Source organism: Heptranchias perlo, chromosome 10, assembly GCF_035084215.1.
Source record: "Heptranchias perlo isolate sHepPer1 chromosome 10, sHepPer1.hap1, whole genome shotgun sequence".
Taxonomy (NCBI): Eukaryota; Metazoa; Chordata; class Chondrichthyes; order Hexanchiformes; family Hexanchidae; genus Heptranchias; species Heptranchias perlo.
In genome coordinates, this window is record NC_090334.1 from 58544264 (window position 1) to 58566189 (window position 21926).

At 38.3% G+C, this 21926-nt stretch overlaps 1 protein-coding gene across 1 annotated transcript in view; it reads right to left on the minus strand.

The window, feature by feature from the left end:
* The window catches only part of LOC137326603 (potassium channel subfamily K member 10-like), a 41185-nt gene extending 19694 nt beyond the window's left edge, over window positions 1–21491 (minus strand). Inside the window, exons 1-5 of the mRNA XM_067991868.1 lie at window positions 21182–21491; window positions 18907–19229; window positions 16829–16946; window positions 5857–6017; window positions 171–357 (exon numbers count right to left, since the gene is read on the minus strand). Coding sequence (XP_067847969.1) covers window positions 171–357; window positions 5857–6017; window positions 16829–16946; window positions 18907–19229; window positions 21182–21266 — 874 coding nt within the window. The 5' untranslated portion in view covers window positions 21267–21491. The remainder of the gene's footprint in view (window positions 1–170; window positions 358–5856; window positions 6018–16828; window positions 16947–18906; window positions 19230–21181) is intronic.
* Between the last annotated feature and the right edge of the window lie 435 nt (window positions 21492–21926).

Here is a 21926-nt window from a genome sequence, read left to right on the forward strand (position 1 = left end):
TGATCCCTTATTCCAGTCATACTAAGTTGATTTCAAGTAATAATAAACTGAAATAAATATGAGTGGTTGCTAAACAATTCAAGTAAATACATAAACTAAATAATATAGAGATATTTTATTAAAGCCATAAATTTGTACCTGAAATTATTTTAGGCCAGTACACTGTTTACCTGCTACATAGTCACCAAATCCTACAGTTGTTAAGGTGATAACAACAAAATAGATGGAGTCCAGAGTTGTCCAACCTTCGATGTGCTTGAAAATAATTGCTGGGATAGTCACAAAAACAAGGCAGCCCGCTAGAATGAAAAGGATTGTGGAGATGACTCGGATTTTAGTTTGGCTCACTTGCTTTTTCTGAAAAGAAGAGACAAGCAATTGAGGTTTATATCTACAACTGCTGACAGAAATTGATTTAATGTAAATACTCGATATTGAAATGGCAAATTGCTTTGTTTGATAGCAATAATTGTAAATGAATAGTCTTTATTACGTTCACAGATAATGTTGTTGGGAAATAGAACATTTTTCCTACTTTTCCCTCAATGACATATGAAGCCTTGGAGTATAGATTTTAGAAGAATTACACAAATAGGGGACAGGTGGTGCAGTGCCCTTCACCTCTGAGACCCTAGATTCAGCTGTGATGAAAGTCTCCTCTCTGGGGGGAGGGGGGGTCAGTGGTGCAGTAGTTATTATATTGCCCTTAAACTTCTGGGAGCTATGTTAAAATACTGGTCAGAGGAAAAAGGACTTTTACATTGTTGTGCTAGTTACAGAACAGCAGCACTATACTGGCTTTCCACTGCTGCACTCATTTACTTTTCTGCCTGCCATTGTACTCAGCCCAGAAGTGGAGCCACCAAATGTGGTGACAGTTCACGGGACCTGTGAAAATGTGGGCCATCACTGCTTCTAGAACAAAGTAAGTGGCTCTTTCATATTTCCAAATACAGTGAGCAGTGGGAGGACTGTGGATTTGTCATCGGCTGGACGTTTATAAAGTAAATGTGCCAATAGTCACCTCTGTCTGGTAGGTGTAAGGGTGTTATGTGAAATGAATCTGGTTGATTTTACACCAATGAGCATGTGCCCAGGACATAAGACTTCCCCTAATTTGACAGTAAATTTGCAAGTGAGAGAACACAAATGGTTGTTCTAGGGAATGGTGCAACAAGGCACGTTGTCAGGGCCTGGTTACCAGCACTAAAATCCCACACCTTATAAACACAAAATTCAGTATAACATGTAAAGAAAAAGAAATAGATTTATAAGTAAGTTCTCTAAACATTTGAGTCAGCAATTAAAAAGAATACTTGTCAAATAACCACCAGAGAGAGGTGACTCGTTTCTGGATTGGATTCAAGACCATGGAAGAGAATTTCCACAAGATTCTCCTGATCTCCTGATGAAATTTCAGCAGATGATCAGTGGAAACCCTGGAGAAATTGTACTTAACGGCTGTTTTCAGCTATTTATGCCATTTCTTCAGGAGTTCTGCTGATCTCCCAGTAGAGAACCCCTGTGGAAATTCTAGGCACACACCTCTGAGGTACAAGAACTGCTGCAGAGTTTGAGGAAATACAAATCCAAAACTGAACTTGAAGTTCATACTTTGATTTTTGGATTCATGAGGCCAAAACTTGCATTCGGATTTTGAAATACTATAATCCCTTTTGATGTAGTTTCAGTTGTTAGCACTCACAGCACCTATTACTACATTTACCTGAAATGGGTACAAGAGCCATCTGAAGTCCAAATTGATCTGAAATTCTGCATTGAAGGATAGGATGGTAACACAGCATGTTGGCACTTCAAAGCACTATGCCATAAAGTGGTAGGATTTGGGTTCTCCTTTCCAATTGACCATATGGTGAATTTCTATCCTTAGCCATGCTATCAGCGTAAGGTGTAGAGCAAAAGCAAGATATTTTCATACAGGCTGGAGGAAAAATCAAAAGGCAAGACAAACCAGGGCATTCTTGCACACCTCCTAGTACTGTACTTAAGAGCAATACTGGTAGATTAACTGTTATCTCAGCCAGACGTGGCATAAGGAAAGAACCATAATTTTTTTAAAAAATCATATGGGGTGCAGGTCAAATCTGAATAAATTCACCCAATTCAGATCACTTGGCTGACTGAGACTGTATGGTGGGGGTGCGGGGGGAGGTTGGGTGGGGTGGTGGTTGGGGAGAGGTAGTTTATAATCCCCAGTGCCAAAATTTCAATGGGCTCCTTCTGCCAGCATAAGTGCAGCGGAGTGGAACCCATGGCCACCCATATTGATTGACACCAACCTCATCCCAAATTGTGGGGGTGGGGTCATTAGTGTGTTCAAAGCTGGTGGCTGGTAGCCGCAAGCACACATCAGGAGCACCCACCCCCAATGCGCCTGTCAGAAGACAGAGCAGCACCCAGCCACCTCATCAGGTTGCACCCAAGGCTGTTCCTAGGCTAAAAATCTTGAAACATTTGCCTGAGGAAGGAGAAAATCTCCGAAAGCTTGTGAATTTAAAATAAAATTGCTGGACTATAACTTGGTGTTGTAAAATTGTTTACAAAAATAAACCAGCATGGAAAGATATTCAGGTCCAATGGAGCCAAAGCTCTGACAGCATATGATAATCGATCCCCTCCAGGATTTATTATCTTACTTCTGACAAGGTCTGGCGCCTTTCCTGTGACCTCAGCTGGACTCAACCCAACTTTCAATGGGCATAAGTTCCAATGAGGCTTTTTAAGGGCGTAAAAGGTGGAATTCCTGAGGCAGCCCAAGATCTCCCTCAGACATCCCCTTTTGATCTGCGGGGGTGTGGGGGGGAGGCCAAAGATCTGTCCATGACCTCCACCCCCCACCAATCGGAAAATGGCTGAACCAAAAACAAGGAGTGGAATCCAGATGCAGCCTGCTTCTGACCCATTTTCCAGTCTCCCGTAATGCAATCCGCCCCCAGAACTGTCCATTGCCCGATTGGAACTTCGGCTCCAGCTCTCTCTACATTCTGTTTAGATCTGTCTCCTAATATAATTCTCCAAAGGGCATGATAGTCTCTACCATCAGTACACCTCCACAACTGGCTGACAGATGGTGTGGGAAGGGTAGTTTTGCCAATTTTGCTCTAACTGAGATGCACTGTTGCACTGCTATGCAGCGCTCCATCTAGCAGTCAGGTCAGGAATTGATAAATGTGCCCATTGAGTAAAAAGTAATTTGAATGTCAGTAGATATTAGGTTCTGAACTCAGGATTTAAAGATGCAAATCTATTTTGTCTTCAAAATCTACACAAACAACTTTGGGCAAAGTCTTTTCAATGTATTATTTAAGCTGTTTTAGTTGGTAGCCTTGTTAATCCAACAAATTTAGTCTGATGACCCATATATTTACATGAATAATATAATTAATAAACAAATTATGGCTGAACTTTCAATACTTATTGGATTTGTTGCAACCATTTCGTATTCAGTTACACACCAGAGAACAGCAGTAAATGACTTATTGATAATGACATTGATAATGAAATGACAAGTCTAATTCAACTGTTCAGAAGATCCATTTAACTGGAAAGTTGTGTATACAATTGGTTTGTTGTCTGACACTATTCAAGGTTTCCTCCAAAATTAGAATGTTGTTTAATGATTTGACAATATTTAAAAATTACAAGTAAAAAAATTATACGCATTTAGCCAAATAATGTAGAAGATTGTGGCTCCAATGTCTCCTGAATAACTCACATGCTGCCAGAAAGTCGTCTTCTTTAAAGAAGATAGATTGCAACATATTTCTAATAAATATGAATGTAAGTTTCCTTTATGTTTTATTTGTTTTAATTTGATTTTCTCCCTTTTTAGGTCTAAAGGTGTCACACCATTCTCTTACTGAGACAGTGGGGTAGTGACCTTGCCAACTGACATCGAATTAGGCTGCTCTATAACCATCTGTAAGGATGTAATAACAGTCACCCAAGGTGATATGGCTTCAATTTCCCAGTCTTCTATTTGAAGAAAGGCTTCAACTCCACTCAGTTTATCCTTTGATATTACAACCAACACCACATGGGTGCAAACACATGTCCTTCTATTGCATGTCATAATATATTGTCGCACCCATGCACTATGTCATCATGCTGTCTCTTAAAGCAGCCTTTGAAAATGTTATGTGGATTCATGCATTTGCTTTTTGTATATCCATAACTGCTAACATTTATTTCCTCATTGTTCAAAAATGAATTAAGTGAGCAGTAACTCAAATTAAGATACAGTAATTACAAATATTTTTGTTGTTAACTGTTTCCAAAGTTACATTTCCCCTCAAGTTCACATTCTGTGAATTATATGTTGCCTGATAGGATCTGTCATAAAGATTTTGTGAATTGAACAAAATTGCTACTTTCCAAAAATCTATAAGTTCCCACTACATATCATCTGTAGTAACTTAATTAAACAAATGATTTTAAGTCAATTTGCTGGTCTAGTAATCAAGGGGTTTAATTCACATTCCACATATTAAATGTTCAAGTTTCAGTCTTAACTCTAAAAACTTCACATAAGTCAAAAAAAACTTTGTTGCAGATTATCCCTACATTTTCAAAGCAGTTATTTGCAAGTCCCTCTTTTTGCCCACACTTGTCCATCCCCAATCTGACTCTCATCAGAGTTGGGTCTATGCAGAGTAAAATAAAGTTATTTTTCTATTTTCTATTTTGGAGTCTTTAAAACAAAATAACTACCTACTGTCTGAAAATGTCAACTTGATTTGAAACAGGAATGTGAATTTTTGAACCTAATAAACATCCTCGGTTCTGGATGTGGTATTTGGGAGGATGCTTTACTTTAACTGTATATTAAGTATATTTGTTTAGTAGATAGTGTGGGGAGATGCAGTGGATTTTCTTTTGGTGGTTTCGGTAGCTGAAGGATGACACCATAAATTTTTGATTGGAGTCTTTTCACAATAGAAGCATTTCTCAGTCCATAGGACACTCTGCTGTATCTGGTATACCACTGTTCCTGTGTATAATAACATGATATTGGGAATGGTAGTGTAGTGGTTATGTTACTGGACTAGTAACTCCAGAAACCTGGACTGATAATCCAGAGAATATGAGTTCAAATTCCACAATGGCCATTGAGAATTTGAAATCAGTTTTAAAAATTCTAGAAATAAATAGCTGGTACCAGTAGAAGTGAGCAGGAAACTGTCAGATTGTCGTAAAATCCCAACTGGTTCACTAATGTCCTTTAGGAAAGGAAACTTGCTGTCCTTACCCAGTCTGGCCAATATGTGACTCCAGTCCCATGCCAACGTGATTGACTCTGAAATGCCCTAGCAAGCTACTCGGTTGTATCAAAACAACTATGCAGCAGTTCAAGAAGGCCCACCAGCGCCTTCTCAGGGGCAATAAATGCTGGCTTTGCCAGCGATGTCCATATCCCAAAAATGAATTTAAAAATATATAATACCACTGAACTGTAGATCCTGTGATATAATATAATTTATTCTATTGTAGTTAGTTACTTTGCTACATCAAATAATAATGCTTTGGTCAAGTTTCAACTATGATTGTCCTACTTATTTAGCTGGCTGTTCATACATGAATCATTTACTCATAATGCACCAAAGTAAGTGTGATTTATTATTTTTGCTGGTGAAGGGGGAGCTATATAATATTAATAGAGTAAAATGTGTGAGTATTTGAATCTATCATGATGTAATCTTTGTTAAATACATATTCAATTTATACTTTGTTAAATTGTTCAGTATATCAAAACCTCCTAAGAATGAACAGTTTGTAGTTCATAGATTCATGGTACATAAAATAATATATTAAAATAATGAATATCTGTCAACTTACTCTGAATACCTTTTCCACTCTTGCAATACTTTTACCAAAGATTGTGCCCAATTGATCCCCAATCCCCGCTAACAGAAAGCCGAAGAGAGGAATTCCAAACAATGCATATAAGATGCAGAATATTTTCCCTCCTTCAGTACTGGGTGCAATATTCCCATAACCTATTAAAATAAATAAGAACATATTTTTGGGATATAACAGTAAAGACAGGCTTGTCTGCTGCTACTTAACAAACAGTTGCCAGGAACAAATACACTAGATCATCAAACAGTTCTAGAGATATACATGAAAGATACAGCAACTATTAAAGCATAGCAGTGGCAACTGGGGTCAAATCAGCGACTACCGACCTGCACAATTAAACTACTGCTCTATCTTTTATTTCCAGGTGTCTTATTCCTTAAATTGGGTAACAAGAAATATATATATTTTCAGCAATTATATAGTTAGTTCAGCCCTAATGGTAGGTTAGTTCAGTGCTCTCCAATAGTGCAAGAAATGCATATATTAATATTTTAATTAGAGACCACAGCAACCCAAAATTGGTATTCAGTTTCTCTGTTTAGGTTCTGAAACTTTGATACCTTATTTTGAAACCTGAATGTCCTGTGTACCCATCAGAAATGTTCAACCGATAAAGTGAGTGATGTCCCAGAAGAAACAGTTCAGAGGTGATGGATTGAAATACAGTGTCAATAAATCTATTTTTGGTCTGTAGTTTTTACTTTGCCTGTATATTAGGGAAAAAATAAGCATGAGAAATGAACGGTGCCAGCATTAGCCTCTCCATGTTATTAATTGTGCATACTTTGTTTATAGTACATGAAGGTTGTACATGTTTTGCCATTATAGATAACATATTAATACATTATGCTAATTAGACCTAATCTACATGCCCAAAGTATCTGTGTTTAGCTAATTAGCAAGACGCATCTCTATGAAGCTTAGAATAATGGTTCTACTATTATAGTAGATAATCATTTGATTTCATTTGCAAATTAAAATTTGCTTAATTATAAAATTAATTTTCCTCTTTAGCACAAAAGGGCTGAACAGACTTGAGGGGCTGAATGGCCTACTCCTGTTCCTATCTTCCTAAAACCTCTAAGTCCATTTTTAAAAAACTTTAGTGGCTATTGGTATGGCCATCATTTATTTAACCCTAGCATATTGTAGATTCCCTATATCACATTCTCCACATTCACCTGAGGAAGGAGGAAGCCTCCGAAAGCTTGTGGATTTTAAAATAAAATTGTTGGACTATAACTTGGTGTTGTAAAATTGTTTACAATTGTCAACCCCAGTCCATCACCGGCATCTCCACATCATCCCTATATCACAACAGTGACTACTTGTCAAATGTACTTCATTGGGACGTCCTGAGATCATGTAAGGCACTATTCTTTCTTTCTTTCTTTCATTAATAAACAAATTTCAGTCCTGCATAAACTGAAGGCTATTAAATTAAATATACCTTAAATATTATATAGGTGATGTTCCAGTATAAATTTATATAAAGCTGTAAATAATTCCATTGGAATTGGGAAAAGCTAATTCAATTTGTGAGCAGCAACAGGTGAGTACTTCTCTTATGCAGTATAAGTATCCAATTGTTGATAATTTGTGATTGTTTTGTGTGAAAATTTAAAATATATTTTTCTCTTGCAACTTTTGAAATTGTTTTAGTAGTTTATATACCAATGTGGTCACACTGACATTGCTGCTATGTCAGGGAAATAAAGATGTTGATCTCTAACCATACAAACAGCTTGATAATTGAGTTAGTGATAAAAAGAGTATTAATTTATTGCCATTCTTTTTGAAAATTTTAGCCTATGGTAGTGGTGGAAGTAAATTCCAAATGTTCCCATTTCTCTGTTGATAAGGAGCTACCTCAAAAGTATGGTTAGAATTCTCTTCATCCCGTTATTTGAAACTAAGCTCCTCAACAATGGGTTGAAGAGAATTACAAATTCTTTTAAAAGTAGATAGTTGCTTGAAAAATAACAATACTAGAGGGTATAGGATGTGAATAGGAAAGTGGAATTAGACTAGTTGGGTCACATGGAGAAAGCACTGGTACAGATTTGATGGAATGAATGACCTGTTTCTGTATTATAGAATTCTATGATTTGTTCTGTGACCCCTAAGGCTCAGCAAAAGGGACTGGTCTATCTCACAGGCAGCAAACCCACTAACAATGTTTTGCTTTCCAGTAGAGTAAGATCAGCAATAAGGATAAAGTCAGCTTCAGGCTGGTCTCACCATTACCACATCTTTGTAAATTTGAGGGAACTTTTCATTAGCCACAGCTGGACTCAGTCATGTCCTGTGACAGTAATCGGAAATATTAGAAGAATTACTTATAGCTTAAAATGGACCCACACTTAGCACTTGCCAGCATATTATTAAAATGCCTTTTTTCAAGATACTTGTTTGAATAGTGATCATTGATGGCAAACTCTGAGAAATTGACCTTAGGAGTGACTGAGCCCAACAGTGAGGGAGCTGAATTAACACGAGTATCTATCCAGTCATTACCTCAAAGGGAATCATTTCAACAGTGTGTATTAGTTCTGCTCCCTCACAATCTTAGGTTCAATAACTCCTACAAATCAATTTCCCGAGTTCATGTCATCATTGTTCAAAGAGAAAGATGTATATCATTGCAATAATATTATCAATAGTTGTTTACAACTGTTTACTTTTTAAAAAAAGTTGGTAAAAGTGAAATTTGCTCTTTAAATGTATCTGAGATCATTAGCTACAGTATAACTGTAATACTTACTTGCTTGTGTTTTTTTCATGATGGGTCAATTTAGGTCAATAGTCAATACATGTGCCCATTTTCTTAGTATTGTGGTGCTCAAAAATAAAACAAGGAGCTGGATTTTGTTGTGAACGGCGAACGAATGGCGCCAGCTGTTCGTTAGACTTGCACTTTTCTGTAGACTTTCTATGGGGTTTTGCACAGCAAGTTGCTGTAAATGAGAGAGCCAAACTGTGTGGCACCCTCTACAGGGTACCTGGGACCAGTGTGAACAGTGGAAGCAGCTGTGTATCTCCTTAACCAATCAGACTGAAGAATCGTTAATGAGCAGCGCAGAGTCTGAACCAGGAAGTGTAAGTTAGAATAGTGAATTCAACGTCAAATCAGGTACAGAAAGGGAGTGAAAGAGAGGGGAGGAAGATTTAATTAAGAGAGTGAGATAAAAGAGATAGAAAGAAAAAGTAAAAATAATTATGTAAATTCAAAAAAAAATCTCCAACAATAAACAATGAGACTCCGCATTTGTAAAAGTTATTTTCAGTGCCAGAGAGATTGTTTGGCAGTAACTAAGACTTACCACACCATTAAAAGTGTACTTTGACGGGAATGGACAAGCCCTAACTTTTTGTGGCGAGTTTAATCCGTATCTATGATGTCAGTACAGGAACTTCACGCTGTTCAATACATTTGAATGGGGAGCCAGACGGCGAGATAGCATTTTTGCGCAGCTTATGGAGGGGTAGTGCAACTCGGTCAGCAACTTCAGGATTTTCGCGTTTAACTGCAAGTGCGCTCACCGGCAGTTGCTGTCCGATTTGCGCATATATAACAGTGAGCGCTGTTAGCCTCGCCGTTATTTTCACAGCAAAATCCAACCCAAGATGTTCAAATGGCACAGTGCTGTAGAAAGCACACAAGAATGAGCTAATGTGCAATCATCCTAATATTTGAGACATCTATTGAGACGGAGGAATAAAATAAGATAGGCAAACAAGTGTTACCTTTATGAAGTAAATTACTTTTGTGAATCTTCACTGAAATATTCTTTTAATAAGTGAGTCTCATCTTCAAGACTATTTTCAAAAGGCAAATTGTTTGAAAAAATTATGACTAACCTGACATACTTTGTTTCATTCTGTTAATTTATTTAATATGTTTATTTAAACAGTGTTTTGGCGGCATCACAATGCTGAATTAAAAAAAAAAGACATCCAAATATCAGTGGAAAGAGACAAGGGAGAAAGCATGATACTATTACCCATAATTCTTTGCAACTACTTGATTTTTAATAAGGAGCTTGATGATGGCACTCCCTCCTTAAATGTTTGCTTTTATTTTAGTAACTTGTCCGCAATTAATCACATTCAACTTTAAGAACATGCTCACTGCGCTAGTTGTGCATGGTGCACCAAACATAGATGCTACATAATATGCTTACTATCATAAAATCAATTGGGCATTTATTTGGAGGGATTGGTTTGCCAGTAGACAGGTTTTCAATTAAACATGTAAAAATGACGCAAACAAACTTTCAGAAATCAAGAAAGTGCTGACAGATAATTTCAAAACAATGTTAAAAAGGTATTCCATTAAAAAGGGATAGAGGGCAAAGCAAAAGTGTTGTTACTGTGCAATGCATTAGTCAGACCCCCATCTGGAGTAATGTATGTAGTTTTGGTCACCTAATCACAGAACTATATTGTTGACCTCGGGAGGATGCAGAGGCAAGCAACAAAGATGTTTCTGGATATTAGAATTCTAAGTTATGAGAAAAGTTTAAGGAAGTTGGGCTCTTTTTCGTGAGAGAGGGAAGATGTGACGTAACTGAACTTTCCAAAATTATGATGGGCATTGACAAATCGGCTCCAGAGAAATTAGTGGCTGTGGTGAAGCATTCAAATACCAGGGGACACGTTAAAAATTAGGAATTTAGGAGTAAGATGGGAAGTTGAGTGAAACATTTTCATCCAAAGGATAGTGGAGTTGTGGAATAACTTACCAAGAAGACCATTGAAGCACGCAATATAAAATGGGTTCAAGTGGCAATTAGATTCATTTTAGGATAGAGAAGGGATTAAGGAGACATTCTGAAATTTTACACTCCCAATGGGAAGCTGTGCTTAAAGGGAATTCGGATTGAAGAACTTGGGCTACAATATTGTAGCTCTCTCTCTGGCCCACGGCTGCTGTTAATACGGCTCCTCCCTGGGAGTGTCGGATCATGGAATTACCCCTGTGGTAAGAAGGCAAATTAGTGGGTATGATTATGAAAAAATGATGGGCTTGTTGAATCTAATGGACTTTTCTTATTTCTAAAAAAAATTATGTTCCAAAGGGGAAAAGATGTAACCAAGGAAAATTAATGTTGAAGGATTTTCAAATAATAACCAAGAGCAAAGGATCAGAAAGCAAAATGTTAGGGTAAGAAATTTTAGAAATTAATATGTGTGGAAGAAAGGAAAGTGTAAAAAATGGAAAGAGTTACATAGCTAGCTTCCATACTGGACGTTTGTGGCTTTGAGCTCCAGGCTTCCCTGTTACTAACTGCATTCTACGCTCGAAATGCATCAGTTGAGCTGGTAGGTATACATAAGAACATAAGAAATAGGAGCAGGAGTAGGCCAATCGGCCCCTCGAGCCTGCTCCGCCATTCAATAAGATCATGGCTGATCTGATCCTAACCTCAAATCTAAATTCATGTCCAATTTCCTGCCCGCTCCCCATAACCCCTAATTCCCATTACTTCTAGGAAACTGTCTATTTCTGTTTTAAATTTATTTTTATTTAATGATGTAGCTAATAGGTATAATTCTTTGAGACAATACAATAATCTACCTTGGAGAGGGGGTTTGATTTTGTCCGTTTGGCCATATTACAAATGCTCTGTGTCATTAATCAAAGAATAGTATTTGCAATGGTGATTAGAAATCGAAAGCTCGGAACATCGTACCTTCCTGGAGCGGAATGGAACTTCGAAGAAATAAAAACACAAAATTCTGAAATACACAGCAGGTCCATCAGCATTTAAAAAGAGAAAAGATAGGTTAACATTTTAAGTGTAAACTCTTCATCAGAGCCAGTACTGATGAGGGGGCTTCACCCAAACTGTTTACTTCTGATGGATTTCTAGTATAAACACAGCTCCCCACTGGGTATGTATTTTTCTTCTCATTAGTACTTTGAGAAAAGTCTTTTCAAAATTAAGTGCATTACCTTTGTCTATGTACCAGGTATGGGATTTCAGAACTCACTACCTGCTACACCACATTGCTGAAAAAACTGGCATTTCTGGTCATCTAGAGGCCCTTATTGTAACCAGTTGAAATTGGTGATGAGATCAGTTCATGAGTGCCTTGCTAGAAGAACAACATACTTCTCATTTCTGGATACCAATCATGCTATAAATTTGCGGAACATACCATATTCCATCTCTCTATAGATTATTACTGAATGTTCCATATCATTTCCATCTGATGTGTTTTCCCTCTAAAATGATTTTAGATAATGAATCTACAATTCAACAGTTAATTGATTTACTTACTGATTAAGAAAATAAAAACAAAGAGCATATTCACTGATTTCTTCCATCGTTACTATTGTCAATTGGTAATAGCTACAGCAAAGCATGGAAGCTTTATTTGATACACATTAAATTCAAAATTAATCTGTATATAATGTTATGAAAAACATATTCTACATGTTTGGTCATGTACTGCAGCATCTTATGTTTCACATTGGGCCTCTAAAAGATTGAAAGGTAGGTTGCAAATTCAGATCATAAATACAATCCCTTTTACAATAACAACTCACATCAGCTGATCACAAACCAAAACCTCTATCTGATCTGTAATGCCATGACTCCTTGTGAGGGCAGCACACCAGTTTTCTCACAACATATACAGCAATTTGTATTTATATAGTACCTTTAATGTAGTGAGTGTCCCAAGAAGCTTCATAGAAAAGAAACAGACACCAAGCAATAGAAGAGTTAGGAAGATGAGCAAAGGCATGGTCAGAGATAGGTTTTGAGGAGGTTTTTCAAGGTATAGAAAGGCAGAAAGGTGGATTAGGGGTTATGGCAAAAAGTTCCAGAGAATAGGGCTAAAACAACTGATGGAAATATAGAATATTTTGTAAAACCAACATATGCAAAAAGTACTTATTCTCGAAAGGACTTTTCTCAAAGTCTGTCTTTCCTTAATTGAAAGATATTGTAGTAAGGCACAGGGATGTAGCCATGGCCCATCCAATTATCACCTGGGCCCACCCAAATATAAACCTGTGTAAATGTCGCAAATGCAGCGAAGTCCAGTGAGTCTCAACTGGTTCCCATGCTTTGGTGTCTCCAACATCTCAATTCACTTCAGCCAATCAAAAAAAGTGTGTGTGGGGAGGTTGGGGGAGGGAAGTGCGGGTCGGGGAATGAACTGCACTGATGATCTTGAAAGATTTCCTCTCAGGGTTGCCGTGCAAGATGAAAAAAGAACAAAATCTCCAGTAACAGATGAGCTGTGAGTCACACCATTAGTGACGTCAGGAGTTTTCCCCTCAAAGCCAACAAGAGTAGAAGCAGTCTGAGTTTCAATGTGAAATAATAAAAAAATAAACATCAACAACAAAAAAGCAAGTGCATATCAGGGCTGAGCCACTCAGCTAGTGAGTGTGATTTGTCGTGAGCTAGCCAGCGGTGCACTGAGTGTGAAGGTAAGGGAAGATGAAGAGATGGGGATGAGGCTGGAGATGTCTGGCTGATGGGATATGATATCCAGGTCACCATCAGCCGGTGCACGACCTGAGGTGGGCGATGTATGTGAAAAGTGAGAGACTTTTTTTTGGGGGGTGCGGTGGGGGGAGAGGGAGAGAGGCAGGAGGAGTGGCTAAGTGTGATTGTGGCTTAGTCTATATCATCCTCCTCCATCACTATTACCACTAACTAACCTCAATAACTTTGCACCATTCACACCTCAATTGCACCAGAAGGGATCGGCAGTAACTGTCATTATTATTGCTGATGTCTTGCTGCAATTTGCATGATTGCTTGCTTTTTGATGAGTGCTGAATTTATCTTGATGAAAAGGAAGAAGGTCATGTTGCTGTGTGTGATTTTTTTACATGATGGCATTTTCATTCTGTGTATTTTTTTTTCATTTTTGCAAAGCTGATTAGGAGTAAATAAAGCAGTGATATTTACAAGTGAAATTAAAGATAGTATTAAATCAAAGGAAGAGGCATATAAAGTTGCCAGAAAAAGCAGTAAGCCTGAGGATTGGGAACATTTTAGAATTCAGCAAAGGAGGACCAAGAAATTTTTAAAGAAAGGGAAAATAGAATATGAGAGTAAACTAGCAAGAAACATAAAAACAGACTGTAAAAGCTTCTATAGGTGTGCAAAAAGGAAAAGACTGGCGAAGGCAAGTGTGGGTCCCTTACAGACAGAGACAGGAAAATTTATAATGGGGAATAAGGAAATGGCAGAGAAATTAAACAAATACTTTGTGTTTCTCTTCACAGAAGAAGACACAAAAAAACCTCCCAGAAATACTAGAGAACCAAGGGTCTGGTGAGAATAAGGAACTGAAAGAAATTAGTATTAGTAAAAAAATAGTACTAGAGAAATTAATGGGACTGAAAGTCAATAAATCCCAAGGACCTGATGATCTACATCCCAGGGTTTTGAAAGAGGTGGCTGCATTGGTTGTCATCTTCCAGAATTCTATAGATTCTGGAATGGTTCCTGCAAATTGGAGGATAGCAAATGTAACCCCACTATTTAAGGAAGGAGAGAAAGAGAAAACAGGGAACTACAGACCTGTTAGCCTGACATCAGTAGTAGGGAAAATGCTAGAATCTATTATAAAGGATGTGATAACAGGACACTTAGAAAATAATAATAGGATTTGGCAGAGTAAGCATGGATTTATGAAAGAGAAATCATGTTTGACAAATCTTTTGGAGTTCTTTGAGGATGTAACTAGTAGAATTGATAAGGGGGATGTGGTGTATTTAGATTTTCAGAAAACTTTCAATAAGGTCCCACACAGGAGGTTGGTGAGCAAAGTTAGAACACATGGAATTGGGGGTAATATACTGGCATGGATTGAGAATTGGTTAACAGACAGAAAACAGAGAGTAGGAATAAACGGGTCTTTTTCAGGTTTGTAAACAATTTTACAACACCAAGTTATAGTCCAGCAATTTTATTTTAAATTCACAAGCTTTCGGAGGCTTCCTCCTTCCTCAGGTAAATGTTCAGGTTGGCAGACTGTGACTAGTGGGGTACCGCAGGGATCGGTGCTTGGGCCCCAGCTATTCACAATCTATATCAATGATTTGGTTGAGGGGACCAAATGTAATATTTCCAAGTTTGCTGATGGCACAAAATTAAGTGGGAATGTGAGTTGTGAGGAGGATGCAAAGAGGCTTCAAGGGGATACAGACAGGCGAAGTGAGTGAGCAAGAACATGGCAGATGGAATATAATGTGGAAAAATGTGAAGTTATCCACTTTAGTAGGAAAAAATTCAGAGTATTTTTTTAAATGGTGAGAGATTGAGAAATGTTGATGTTCAAAGGGACCTGGGTGTCCTTGTTCATGAGTCACTGAAAGCTAACATGCAGGTGCAGCAAGCAATTAGGAAGGCAAATGGTATGTTGGCCTTTATTACAAGAGGATTTGACTACAGGAGTAAAGGTATCTTACTGCAATTATATAGGGCCTGGGTGAGACCGCACCTGGAGTATTGTGTACAATTTTGGTCTCCTTACCTAAGAAAGGATATACTTGCTATAGAGGGAATGCAACGAAGGTTCACCAGACTGATTCCTGGGATGGCGGGACTGTCGTATGACGAGAGATTGAGTAGACTAGGCCTGTATTCTCTAGAGTTTAGAAATATGAGAGGTGATCTCATTGAAACATACAAAGTTCTTACAGGGTTCGACAGGGTAGATGCAGGGAGGATGTTTCCCCTGGCTGGGGAGTCTAGAACCAGGGGTCACAGTCTCAGAATAAGAGGTAGGCCATTTAGGACTGAGATGAGGAGAAATTTCTTCACTCAGAGGGTGGTGAATCTTTGGAATTCTCTACTCCAGAGGGCTGTGGAGGCTCAGTCATTGAGTACATTCAAAACAGAGATGATAGATTTCTAGATATTAAAGGCATCAAGGGATATGGGGATAATGCAGGAAAATGGCGTTGAGGTAGAAGATCAGCCATGATCTTGTTGAATGGCGGAGCAGACTCGAGGAGCCAGATGGCCTACTCCTGCTCCTATTTCTTATGTTCTTATGTTCTTATAATCCCATTAGATAGTCCCTTACACTCCCTTCAGATTCACCCAACACTTTTTATCCTTTTTAATGAGATGCTCCAGATTCTTCAAACACACATGTTTCATTCAGAGATGGGTTGCTTTTGGCTATCAGATTGGAAGTCATCGTCAGGAGAGCATAATGGGAAGGGCCGAACCACTCCAAAAGACAACTGCTCAGCTAGCTGGGCTCATGGGGAACCACTAACATGAACAATGTAACCATTGTGAAGGAAGGATGGGTGCAGAAAAGAGTAAGGGTGTTAATACTATTGTACTGTATGTTCCTCACCCACCCACCCCCCCACCAAATTCAAGAATGGAACTGGATTTTTAGGATCAATGAATGGGAGGGAGAAAGAAGAGTGTCAGAGAGGAGTTTTGTGTGCATGTATGTGCATGAGTGCGTGAAAACAGTACATGGCAGAGTGTTCTCAGTGCTGATGCAGTCAGCATAATTTGTGGTTAGTAAACACGTTTCAATTTGGATTCGGATTACTTGACCCATGCTTTATCTAGATAATAATTTTTGATCAGTTTTTTAAAAATTTGTTTTCGTTTTGAGTCACGCCTACTCCGGTTGTGAATTCATTAGATACTATTCAAAATAGGAAACTAAGCGAATACACATTACGAGAGAGATCAGCAGACCTTTGGCCATTGTCCATCCACTATAAGTTGGGGCCCACACAAATTTCCATTCATGGTTATGCCACTGGTAAGGCGTGTGTCTAGTTATATGTGTGAGGAAAGGGGAATGGTAAAAGCAAATAAAAGATAAAGCGGGCAGGGCATCACACAAAGACTCTGGACTGCTTTACATCCACTTCTTGCACTGAACCTGTTTTCACGTATACTATTAATATTGATAACAAAGTTTTAAAAAAAATTACCTATGGTGGTTATCACAGTCCCAGCAAAGAAAAAGGCACTGCCAAGTTCCCAGTGACTTGTATTGTTAGCTGAGTTACCTATAGGATTCACTCCTGCACCAAGAGCCTCAATTGCATGCTGGAAAGAAATGATTTTACATACATAAATTGTACTTTTAAAAAATGATCCACAATAAAGCAATAGAAATATATGCTTGTGAGAGCATAAATCTGTACCTTTACAGAGGTGTCCAAAATACAGTATGTAAGCCAGATACAGCCAATGGACCCTAACTATCCAGCCTACAAAGTCCTAGTTACTCACTCTCTTGCTGGCCATTCCAGAAACAGAGCAGCAAATTCAAACTGTAGTACTAAATTTATAGTTAATTTGTAACGCAGCTTGGAGGGAAGTATTGTTATGTATTTTTAACTCAGTGACTGAGATTGTGAAAGTATTTTTATTTATATTCCTTCAATTTGGTTATTTGTACTGTAATTGTTTATATGTGGACTACTGAGTTTCATGGTATGCAGCTAAGTGGCCCACTCAAAAAATAGTTTGGACACTTCTGGTTTGAATATTTAAGATCATGCTAAACTGCTAAAACGTCATTAATTATATATATAAAAAATAAAAACAGAAAATTCTGGAAACACTCAGCATGTCAGACAGCATTGGTGGGGAGGAGAAGGCAGAGTTAACTTTCAGGTCGATGACGTTTTGTCAGATAATTATATCTTGATATTTGTTCAACTGGCAATATCAATTGTAACAAAGTTATAGAAAAACATCTCTCAAAAACTGTTACACATTTTGTAATAGCTTCCTTCATATCTATCAGTTATCAAGATATTTTGTAACTAATTCAGGTAAAACTTTATTTTTTATTTAATTCTCTAAATTCCTAATGTGTGCCAATTTCATGAAGTGTTTTTAAAAATCACCCCACGTCAAAGATCCCATAGCACTATTTGAGGAACAACTAAGGAGTTCTGCCAATATTTGTTCCTGGCCAATATTAATCCCTCAACCAACATCACTAAAAAAACAGATTATCTGGTCATTGTCTCATTCCTGTGTGTGGGACCTTGCTGTGTGCAAATTGGCTGCCGCGATTTCTACATTACAGTAGTGACTACACTTTAAAAGTCATTGAGTGGCCCTAAAGCACTTTGGAACACTTGAAGTCGTGAACGGGCTATATAAATACAAGTCTTTATTTTCTTTCTATTCAGTATGAACAGATAATGCACAGGTGAGTCTAGGTTTAAGTTATATATATCATGTTCAACTGTTTGCTCTTTTTAAAAATAATTATTGTTGTTAATTGACATGGTTTAGCATATTTGTTCATTGTTTTGTTTCCTGCATACTGACTGATAGCTGCTGGCTAAATGGATGACCCTGTGTGTAAATGGTCAATACCAAATACGCTGCACTCTTCACTGTACATGGGATGCCACTGTAAATGCACTGATTAAAAACTAGATTGGTGAATCATCTGGGCACATTATGGTGGTGCACTGAATTAACGTCGAAATCTAAAGTGAAATGAGTGTACTTATGTTGGAAGAACCACGGCCTCGTTGAATTGCAGAATCAAATGAACACTTTAGTAATTACACCCGAGGCGTTGTTCATATATTAGTTTTCGACCGTGCGAAAATCTGTACCTGTTTACGTTTATCCGTAATCGCCATGCAACCTTTAAGATATTTAAATAATAAAATAAATATATTTAATTTAAAAGTCATTGTAACAGCAACAATTTGACACTCTGTCCTGGTGTTTAAACACCTGTTGGCGGTTAGTTACATTTACTTTTGTGGATCAAGGTGATCTTATGGGTAAAAAGAAACTCGAATTGGCCTGCCAATAAGGGCCGAGCATCAAGTCTGAACAATACCCTTCTCTCCCTCTCAAAAACAAACCGCGTCCCTTTATCAAAACCCAATAAACTTTTTAAAGAAAAAATAAACTCTCCGTTTGGTGTGGAGAGTTCAGCTGATCGACACTCTATATTTATCAAACCACTTTCGTACAGTAGATGCACATCGTTGAATCTGAGCACACACCTGTGCATCCAAGTCCTTACCTCAATGAGCGCGTCAAGTTCTCCGGGGCTCACACAGGGATGATTTCGAAGAAAATTGGATTTCTCCGCCGCGATCTTAGTCTTCTGTTTGCTTTCGAAAGGTTTTTCCAGAGCTCTGAAGACCGTGCCTCCGACCACCAGATAAACCACAACCACCACGAAGATGGCCAACACCGTCTTCCACTTCATGACCGTGGGCGATGTTTGGGGGCCACTGTCCATGCTGGCGACCACCGTGGTTCTGGAGGATATGGACAGCCTGGACACGGGATAGTGCCCGTTGGTCTTTGGGTCACAGGCTTGCACAGTGGATTGAACAGCCACTGAAATAAAAATGATGAAATATAACTCTGATTCCAGGATGAAGAAAAAAAACAAAGAAAGGGTATTTGCTGCTTTAACTGTCAATCTGATATCATTTTAGGATATATACTAACTTTATATTTTCCTTCCGAGTCTGACCTTGTGACCAGGATGTTTCCTGGAGGTGTGCATATTAGTGAAACGCCCACTGTTTCAATTGTGTGTAACTCAGCCTCTTCAAAGTTTGTCCTGTGCAGTCATGTCATGCAAAAGTGTTCCTATTGTCGGGGTAGTATTTTCATAGTTTTACATAGGCGCATGTCCTTGTGACCATATTATCATTGTGTGCCGTTTTTCATAAAAGAAATTACTTGTAATTGTATCAGGCTACACGTGTAGACCCTCATTCTTCCTTCAGCGTTTCGGGCAAATGGAACCGTCAAACGGTATTAATAGAATTCAGACACTGAGGTGAGAGTGCCTCCATGCTGTAGACTTCAATTGCTAAAAGATATCTTCTCAGCTATAATAATGTTCATTAAAATATGTTAACTGCAACTAACTCTGTCAAATGTGCACGAACTGGTGCCATGCGTCTATTTCGCCCAGATTCAAATATACTGTGTAAGGCTTACTTAAAAATATAAGGGAGTGCATACCATACTAGCATTGTTTTAATGACCATTAATACCATTCGGTGAGGATGACTAGAGCCAGCAGCATTGGCTTAGAATCATTAAAAACATTAGCACGAACTGACATCTTGTTTAGGGTTACCGCAAACTGTCGATTTGCATGTAATTTATTCTGCATGCAACAAACCGATAACTCCTAGGCAACACTCCACTCGCGGTTGCTATTGTGGCGAACTAATGTACTCTGATGCCATGCACTGATAACAACGGATCACCCAACCCTTCATGGGAGTTGCTTAATCCAAGAGTGGGTTTGCATATTTACATACTCTTTCTAAAGCCGACGGGAAATTAACAAAAATGAAGAGTTTGGGTCTCTTACTAGAAATTAAAAGCTGTTTGGAATGATGTCATCCACTCTTTACCAGAAATACAAAACGGTTTCTGGGTTAATACTGTACTCCTTACATTCAGTCGCCTACGGACTTAAGTTTTCAATCGGGGAAGTATTACTGCTGAATCAGTGTTTTTAAATTGTTGTGCAGTGTGTCTTTTGGGTGCTGTGATGAAAGCACTGTTTTCACACAATACCTCAATGGGAATATGACAAGCCAGCAATAGGGATAAATAACCAGCGAATGGGAAAACGGGTAAAAGCTGGAGGTATAAACATATTAGTTTTACTTCCTAATATGTCAATGAAATACAGTACAAGAAATCTATTTAGCAATAATTTGCCCAATCTTGCTTTTGTTCCTTCCTTCCCGCACCAGACTGCGGGTTTTTCCTCAGCTGTGTGTTCGCTGTAGCGACTGGATCCGTGCAATAAAGCAAAAACACACACACACATACACACACATTAGACCAGGGCTGCACGAGCGATCTAAATGATCGATTAAAACAATAACGGTAATTAAATAAAAAGAAAGCGAGCAAAATAAATGATATCCCCAGTATATATTTTCGAATGAATAAAGATTTACATATTCAAAGTAACCGCTCTATTGAGGTCTAAGCCGTACGATTAGATCCCACGGTATAAATGCTCAGCTAACAGTGCAGTTACAAAATGGTTATTGCGAGGACCTGGAGTTGGAACCCCATTAAAACGAATTCTCTCCAGTAAATATCGGCGAAATGAGGAAAACGCTTGGTTATTTAAGGGCAACAGTTACTCGCTCACGTAATTGTCCATCGATTTGTTTATACATATATACCTTAAATGATATGCTAAGAATATCAAACCCATGGGCAAGTACCGTTCAATCCACGGAACCAAAATCCTAATAGCACAATCACACACAAACACAAATCCTTACTGCATTACAGCTACAAACCTGGAGGGTCACAACTAGTGTGTTTTCTTGACGATTCTATTGGAAATTTCATCTTAGATCGCCAGAACCTTCCCTTTTCTTGCATCCGCAAATTGCAATCAGTTACTCTGAACGCACGTACTTAAGATGAAAGGCCATCCTTTGGAGTCAACATTTTACGTATATGTGTTTCCTTCCAAGCAAAGTAGTAAAATAAAGAAAATGAGATTTTTTTAAAAAATAAAGCAAAAATCATAAACATGGCTGAGGTTCAGCAACACTAGAAACGATTCGTGCATGAATGATCTCACACTGCAGAACGAATTGCATGCGTCTGTCAATTTTTTTTTAAAGTATATAATCTCTGGAGCAAATAGCAGATCTTGCTTCTGCTGTGGCAGGAGTGATAGAACTGACTGTTTTTGGCTGGAGGTGGAGGCTGTGTATGACTGTGTCGTATTGTTAGGTGGAGTTGTGAGTCGGAGGCACGCTCGGTTTGTCGGCACATGGCAGTGTCCTGCGGCAGGCGGCAGCCACCTCATCAAACATTCCCTACACAAAGAGGGGAAAGACGGTCAACATCAGGCGGCTTGGAAGGGATTCTCTCACCGAAACGGTTGTTTACACTATTGCTTTTGTAACGGTTAAAGTGTATATGTAGGTATTCGTGTCTATTTGTAGAATGTCTGCATAAACATCAATGTGGATCTATAGTCCAGGAATGCGTTTGCCTCTTAAGAGCCCATTGTGTGTAACATTCCACCAT